The sequence below is a fragment of the Leopardus geoffroyi genome, chromosome B2 (assembly GCF_018350155.1).
Source record: "Leopardus geoffroyi isolate Oge1 chromosome B2, O.geoffroyi_Oge1_pat1.0, whole genome shotgun sequence".
Classification (NCBI taxonomy): Eukaryota; Metazoa; Chordata; class Mammalia; order Carnivora; family Felidae; genus Leopardus; species Leopardus geoffroyi.
In genome coordinates this window covers 50,037,196-50,045,366 of record NC_059332.1, presented here as the reverse complement: position 1 = coordinate 50,045,366, position 8,171 = coordinate 50,037,196, and the positions used below count along the sequence as shown (strand labels likewise).

At 43.4% G+C, this 8,171-nt stretch overlaps 1 protein-coding gene across 1 annotated transcript; it reads left to right on the top strand.

Moving 5' to 3' along the window:
* The first annotated feature begins 1,064 nt into the window (after positions 1–1,064).
* On the top strand, positions 1,065–3,627 carry IL17F (interleukin 17F). Its single transcript, XM_045498519.1, has 2 exons — positions 1,065–1,655; positions 2,781–3,627. Exons 1-2 carry the CDS (start codon positions 1,468–1,470, stop codon positions 3,019–3,021), a joined length of 429 nt encoding a protein of 142 aa, XP_045354475.1. The 5' UTR covers positions 1,065–1,467; the 3' UTR covers positions 3,022–3,627.
* The last annotated feature ends 4,544 nt before the right edge of the window (positions 3,628–8,171 follow it).

The window sequence follows — 8,171 nt, the reverse complement described above, 5'->3', positions numbered from 1 at the left end:
AACAACATTGAGCCCAGAGAATGAAAGCAACCCAGATTCAGCTCCTTTTCTGCATCATGTTGAGAGTCGGTAATGGGCCTTGTCCATCCCCAGTAAGGGTTGGTGATAATGGTGGGGTGAGCAGAGCATGGTTGTGACAAAAGGAAGCTAGAGAGATTTTTACCTCTTCTTTTAGGTAGGTCTTCACAGAGCACTTTCTTTGTGCATTCCTGTAATACCAGATAAACTGATATTTCAATGTAAGTAGGAAAAATATATGTTTCAGAGCTAAAGACAAATAGTTTCCATATTCTCTGTAGTTGTGCATCATTAGTGGCTCTGCTTCTTTCAATTAACATGGATAATTGGAACTTTGCTATAGTTGGTTTTGCACAGTGCTTTTCTTAGTGCTTTGAGTTTAAATATATTGTTAATTTAACTGTATTTTTTTTTTTTTCATTTCATTCATCCAGAAAGTATTTGTGGAACACCTGTTCTAGGACATGTTCTCCTGCAGGAACTTATAATCCAATAGGTGTATATCTGACATGAACACAGTACATTTCCAGACAGTAAAGAAATGACACTTGAATGCTAGATGGCAAGTGCTTTATGGCTAAAGGAAAATGAACGTATTTTTAAATTTTTTTTTTCAACGTTTATTTATTTTTGGGACAGAGAGAGACAGAGCATGAACGGGGGAGGGGCAGAGAGAGAGAGAGACACAGAATCGGAAACAGGCTCCAGGCTCTGAGCCATCAGCCCAGAGCCTGACGCGGGGCTCGAACTCCCGGACCGCGAGATCGTGACCTGGCTGAAGTCAGACACTTAACCAACTGCGCCACCCAGGCGCCCCTGAACGTATTTTTAATTGAATGACTTTAGAGATGGTTCCTAGAGAAGGCTACCTCTGAGTGGGGCCTTGATGGAAGTGTAGGGTTTGGATAGATAGATGTGGGGGCAGTGTATTCTACGTGGAGAGATGGCTGGCTGGGAGGAAGGAGAATTCATGAAATACAAGGTTGGAACTAAAAACAAGAGCTATCATTTATTAATCCTTTATCTTTATTAGATAAATTTATAGGTACTTTATATAGAACACTAGATTTAATCTTGTGAATATTATTATGAAGGGAGTATTATAACCCAGTTGGAAAGAAGAGAAACCAGAGATTCAGTGATGAGGCCAGGTCAAGATTTAAACCCAGTCTCAGATCCTTATAAGCTTTCTGTCCCACTGTTGAGGAAGTCTCAGACAGTGGGAGTCTCAATCACCAGGCTAATGAGTATATACTCAGTTTGGCACCCTGATATCTTCATGTATGACTATTCCCATTTTCAGGTGAGGACCTGAGGTTCAGAGAGAAGCCCTGGTCCCACAAAAGACTGGGGATGCTGAGTTCAGCTAGAGGATGAGAGCAACTGACACCAGAGTTCCAAACCAACTCAACTTTCTCTATTTTGCAGGTTAAGTCCCTGCTGCTGTTGATGTTGGGGCTCACCCTCCTGAGGGAGGTGACAGCCCGGAAAAACCCTAAAGCAGGGGATACAGCCCTGTGCCCTCCCCTGGAGGATAACAGCGTGAGGGTTGACATTCGCATCCTAAGGCAAAACCAGGGGGGTATTTCCATCTCAAATGATTTCCAGAACCGCTCCAGTTCCCCCTGGGATTACAAGTAAGTGCAAATGAGACTGATCTTCACGTTCTTTTGAAAAACATGTTTATTTATTCTAATCATAAAGTAGAGAATTTAGAAAATATAGAAAAAAAATAAAAGCCCTAATATTTGCTCTTAAAAACAGAAATCCCACTTGGCCTGGGAGCTCACAGTTTGCTTTTCTGGCTAGGTCCTCCTGTGTGGTCAGAGGTCCTACTGTTTTGCTTGTAACTTCTCATTGACTCTCTGCCTTTGCCTGCCCCACGCAGCCCTGGGTTGGTATTTACAAACTTTCTGTCTTGGAAGAGGGGGCTCTTTAAAGCAGCCCACGTAATAATCTTTGCATTTGAATAAGTGGGAGCCAGAAAAGTCCATTTGGAGTGCTCCACTCGGATTAGACATCAGCCTGCAAGGAAAGGTGAGGAGGGCAGAGTGAGAGGCCCGTTTGGGGATGGGATGTCCAGGGTACTGTCCTGTGATGCTATCTGATGTGCTGGATCTTGGAATAGCAAGGTCTCATCTACATACTCCAAATACAAGTTTGAAAACAGATTCCAGGGACAATTAGAAGGGCTTCTGGGGCTGCCTGAATTGCTTCCCACAGGAAAGGAGTGGCAAGTTGGCTGGCATGGCTTTGCTGCCTTTGCGTCCCTTGGCAGAGCGGATATTCAGGAAGAAACTGAGAGTATGTGGTGCATTCACAGACCTCTGGGGCTTTGGTTTTCCTCTCCAAGCAGCAGGCTTTGTAGACTGTATATTAGACTGACTAGTCAAGTTCCATATGTAGGGAAAGGATGAAAACTAATTAAATAATAGCAACAGGGCAATGAAAAAGAAAAGATCTGACATTTATCGAATGCCAATATTTCAGTGTAGCGTTTTGTGTGCATTTGTATCACTGAATATTCTCAACCATTCCATGAAAGAGACCTATGAGAATCTCCATTTTAGAGTGGAAGAAACAGGCTTTGGCAGTTAAACACCTGCCGGAGGGCAGTGTATGAATCCAGGCCAGCTGGCTACAGCCCTGGGTTTCTGGGAAATGCCTCCCTGCAGGTGGGCAGCCAGCGCTACGGGGCTCTCACTTTTGTCCATCTCCGTCTCCCTTGTCTCACCACCTGCTTTCGTCTGCTCCTCCTGCAGCGTCACCCGGGACCCCAACCGGTTCCCCTCGGAGATCGTGGAGGCCCAGTGCAGGTACTCGGGCTGCATCAACGCCGAGGGGCAGGAAGACAGCTCCATGAATTCCGTTCCCATCCAGCAGGAATTCCTGGTCCTGCGGAGGGAGCCCCAGGGCTGCTCTCGCACCTTCCGGCTGGAGAAGGTGCGGGTGACTGTGGGCTGCACCTGTGTCACCCCCATCGTCCGCTACGTGCGCGCCTGAACGGCCGCTTGGCTGAAGAAGCTGGAAAATGCCATTCCTTACCCAGCGCTCTTCAGCCAGTCCTGTGCGGTCCCAATTTTCTCCACTTCATGGGCCTCTTGATAAGACCTGTGCGGAATTCTCAAAGCTCTGTAGTAGTTATAGTGTTAAGTTTCTGGGGCGCCTCCAAATCATAGCATAGTCCTGAGCGGTTCCACTGCCCCAGTCCCCTGAAAATGGCTGGAGGAGAATGAAGGCGCCCTTGGCCTGCTCTGTTTACGTGCAGCGATGACCACTTCCTAGCCACATCAACACTGTGATACGGTGCCACTCCCCGAGAATTCTGTTGGCAAATTGGGGCTCTGTGCCGTGTGGATGAAAATGTAAAAAATACAACCACAATGTAAGAGTGTGTGGGAGGGACTGTGCAGGGTAGGGTGGGAAGGATGGGGATAAGGATCTAGGGCATATGTTTATTAAACATTTGCTAAACACAGAAGTTGGCCTGATACTTACATTTGTAAGGAAACTCTCTATATATTTATGATATATTGGTTATATAAAATTTTAGGAGAAAAATTAACATATCTAGTACTAATGTAATAAAGTATTCATTATTGAAAAATACTTTAGGTGTTTGTTTCCGGTCTTGACCTATACTCACAGAGCTTATAACTATAAAGATTTTGAAATTCTATACACTTGTCATTTGTTTTTCACATTTCCTCATCAGTTTTTCATCAGAGGCTACTGTTAGAGTTATTATTATTAGTGTGTATGTGGCAGTGTGTGTGTGTGTGAGAGAGAGAGAGAGAGAGAGAGAGATCTTGGAGACTTTTTTCTCAGCTTTATTGAGGTATAATTGACAGATAGTATTATGTAAGTTTATGGTATACAGCATGATGATTTGTCTCTCTGTCTATTTCTCTCTCTCTATAGTGAACTGGTTACCACAGTAAGGTAGTGAACACTTCCATCACCTCATATAGTTACCTCTGTGTGTTTATGTTTATGGAGAACATTTAAGATCTCTCTGCAAATGGCAAGCATACAATAAATACAGTATTGATAACTATGGTTACCACACTATACATTAAACCTCCAGAACATATTCATCTTATAAATAAATGCATACTCTTTGACCAACATCTCATTTCTCTGCCCCCACGCCCCAGCTTCTGGCAACTACAGTTCTCTCTGTTTCTATGAGATGGAGAGTTATTTTATTATTAAGGGTACTTGGGGGTTACATGGAGAATTAAGGAAAATGGTGTAAACAGAACTGAGTTTCCCTGGTAACTCTTCACTGCTCTGTCTTCCTGGCTACATTATTGTACAAAGTGAACATTTACTGGCCACTGTGCTAGCCACTGGAGATGCAAAGACAAATGCACATGGAAGGGCCACAGTGTTGGGACTGGCCGTCCACAGAGGCCCTGGTCATTGGAGCCATGCAATCCCTTTGCATCGTCCTCATTTAGATTTCTGGGACTTTTAGGGTCACTGGTTGTCCTTCATCAATATCTTATGCTTCTTTGCGGGGGGGGCACGGCACAGGAGCCTCCAGATTCTGGTCTCCATGCCACTCTGGGGAAAAGTCAGAAGTTCTCTCATCCCTCCTTTGCCTCAACATGGCACAGCACATTTTCTCCTTAATGCTACCACTGGCTCAGAATACATCTGCATTGTTGCTACTTTTCCAGGTCCGAGGGAGAAAGTGGGGCCTAAGTTCTCACTCCCACCTGAAACTTGGCTTGAGGATAGACTGGTGTCAGAAACCTGATACCTATCTTTAACTCTAGTTTGGATAACTTTCTTCTAGTCTAGGCAAGAGTAGAAATGGAGTAGCTGGGTAGGCTGGCTCTTCAGCTCTTGGCTGTATAATCTTTTGCTAATGGTATAAATATTGACATTTGTGCTTAAAGTGTTCAAGCTCTTGAAATCTAGAAAAGATTTTCTTTTAAAAAAATTTTTTTTTTCAACGTTTATTTATTTTTGGGACAGAGAGAGACAGAGCATGAACGAGGGAGGGAGACACAGAATCGGAAACAGGCTCCAGGCTCTGAGCCATCAGCCCAGAGCCTGACGCGGGGCTCAAACTCACAGACCGCGAGATCGTGACCTGGCTGAAGCCGGACGCTTAACCGACTGCGCCACCCAGGCGCCCCGTAGAAAAGATTTTCTGTCCTATCAACTTCATAATTTTGCTATGAATCTCACAAGTCCATGTTGGTGTTCAAATTTGTGCAATGAATCCTTTCTCTGCTGATTATGGCACTAATTGCCCTATCCTGAGGGAAGTACTATAAAAAGTACATATAAAAGTACATATAAAAAAGGGTAGGAGAAGTATACAGAGGAAGGAATTTGCAGAGGAAAAAAAATCACACCTCTGAGTGTATCAAGATATTATTACCTTGTTATATACATGTACACATGTAATTTCAAAACAATGTGCTAAATACTATAATCAAGGTAGGAAATGATAAGAAGACACAGAGGGTGATAGCTATCCAGGAAATTTCAGAAAGGAGAAGATTTGCACTGAAATGAATCTGAGTTGGTCTAGTGGAAAACGGGAGATGGGCATTCATAGCACAGGGAACAGTATAAGCAAACACAGAGGAACAAAGAAGCCTGGCATGTTAGGGGAACAGCAGGTAGTCCCATGTGCTCGGGATAGTGTGGACAGGGGGACATGGTGGGGAATACATATTTCTTGAAAGAATAATTGAATGAATGAATGAACATGGTGGTCGGCAAAAAACAGTAGGCAAATGGGGGCACCTGGGTGACCCACTTGGTTAAGTGTTTGACTTTGGCTCTGGTCATGATCTTGTGGTTTGTGGGTTTGAGCCCCACGTGGGGTTCTGTGCTGACAGCTCAGAACGTGGAGCCTGCTTTGGATTCTCTCTCTCTCTCTCTCTCTCTCTCTCTGTCCCTCCTCTGCTTGTGTTCTCTCTCTTTCTCTCTCTCAAAAATAATTAAAAAACATTAAAAAAAGAAATTAAAAAAAACAGTAGGCAAACAGTCCACTTGTGAAAGGTTTTGTGTGCTCTATTACAGATGTGATGAGCATAGCTGTATCTCATAAGGTAATTTTGGCAGTAGTGAACAAACGGGATCAGAAACCTGAGGCCAGTGAGAAGACCAGAGAGGTGACAGCTCCTCTCAGAGCTGGATGGGATCCTGCGGATCACCTGGCTGGCCTTTCTCATTTGCACATGAGGCCCAGAGCAATGAGGCAACTTGCTCAAGGTCACTTGGAGTAGTTACTGGCAGAAACAAATTTAATGACTCCAGGTTCATGATTTTCTATGTTGGATTTGCAGCACTCAGTAATGTTTCCGGTAAATACTCACATCAGTCATTTCTCTGTGCAGCCTAGGGCTGGCCCTGGGAGCCAGTGAAAAGGACTTCCACATCTCACACCTCCAAATACATGGTACGTGGTGCCCCCTGGGGTCTGGGGCCCAAGTTACAGCTTGGGCTGCGGGCTGGCTGTCATTCAGGAAGTTGCACATCCTCTCCAGCTCACAAGGTGGCACACTGTACCCAGAAGTAAATGGCTCCCTTATGGGGGAATCTGTCTTTGGCAACCACTTTGAGACACTGCTGAGCAGCCTGTGTTCCTCAGCGCTGAGTCTAGCTTTCTGGGCCTCAGAGATCCTTTGTTTTGAATGCAGGAGAAATGGTCTACGTTGAGCAGTCCAAATGTTCAAATACAGCATTGCCACCATAATGTGTAGAGAGAGGAACTTTTCTTTCCACATGGAACTGGAAAACATATAGTCTTTTCTTTGATATCTAGTTCTCACTTATGATAGCTGGGCTGAGGGGAAATACATATTCTCTCTGTCTCTCTTTCCTTCCCTCTCCTTCTCTCTCTCCCTCCCCTACTCCCAAATCTGGACAAAAATCACCCTTATTTGTAATGCTTCACAGGAAAAATATCACTTGCAGTTTACAGTGAGGAAGATGATTACAAAATTGGTTTTCTTATTTTTTCCTAAGAGAATTGGTAGAAGAAATGCATTTAATATTTAGACAGCTTTTGGTTTTGAATCCTGGTTCTACCATTTTCTGGTTATATGAATGTAGGCAATTTAGTCTTTCTGAGACTCAGCACCCTCATATGTTAAATAGGGAATAATACCTATGTTAAAGAGTAGAATGTAAAGTAATTAAAATAAAAAATGTAAAAGACTTAATACAGTACCCAGGAAATGGTAGGTACTCAGTACCTGGCAGTCATTATCCCAAGAGGTACAAAACTTATGTTTCCTATTTGCTTGGCCCCAGGAAACTCACAACCAACTTTTATGTTTAAATACCACAGCTATATTATTCCTCACGGTTATTAAATTTATACTCTCCATTTAATCTCTACACACACATACACACACACACAAAATTTAAGGTGATTTAAACAAAGGATTTAAACATGTTAATATTATTATATAGATCTTTTAATTCACTTACAATTTTTTTTAATGTTTATTTTTGAGAGAAACAGAGACAGAGCATGAGTGGGAAGGGGCAGAGAGAGAGGGAATCACAGAATGAGAAGCAAGCTCCAGGCTCAAGCTGTCAGCACAGAGCTCGATGCAGGGCTCGAACTCAAGAACCGCTAGATCATGGCCTGAGCGGAAGTTGAACGCTTAACTGACTAAACCAACCAGGTGCCCCCACTTTAAATTAATTTGAAAGGAATAGAGGAAACTACATATTTAATACATTAAAAAAAATCCCCTTGGCCCCAAATATTCATTGTAGCCTACTCCACTGATGTCAATTGGAAGAGAAGTATTTTTGATCCAGTAAGTCCCAGGAGTTGTACATGTTCAGCTGGACTTCCCTCAGGGTACAAAAGAACACACATTTTCTCCAACACTGAGACATTATTTCTGGCACCCTGTTTGGTGCTAAAAGAATCACTGAAAAAATGGTAGTTTCTGACCCTTGTTTGTGCATCTCCAAGTGACTACAAAAACCCAATCCCTCCTCCTTAAAGAGTAGCCAAGACAACAGAATTCCTGCAGTTAGTGAGAGAACTCAGGTTTGTGGTGTTGGCCCGAGGGTGGTGAGAAGAAATATTCATGTATGGGGGATTTTCCTTCATTTGTTCCTTATATTTGTGAATATGGCAATCAGGGGGGTTGTACTTACCA

What these genes read in the sequence shown, in the direction of transcription:
- IL17F (XM_045498519.1), top strand. Translation starts at nt 1,468, where the DNA reads ATGTTGGGGCTCACCCTCCTGAGGGAGGTGACAGCCCGGAAAAACCCT. An exon ending in AGTTCCCCCTGGGATTACAA is followed by an intron (nt 1,656 to 2,780) that starts GTAAGTGCAAAT and finishes CTCCTCCTGCAG; the next exon opens with CGTCACCCGGGACCCCAACC.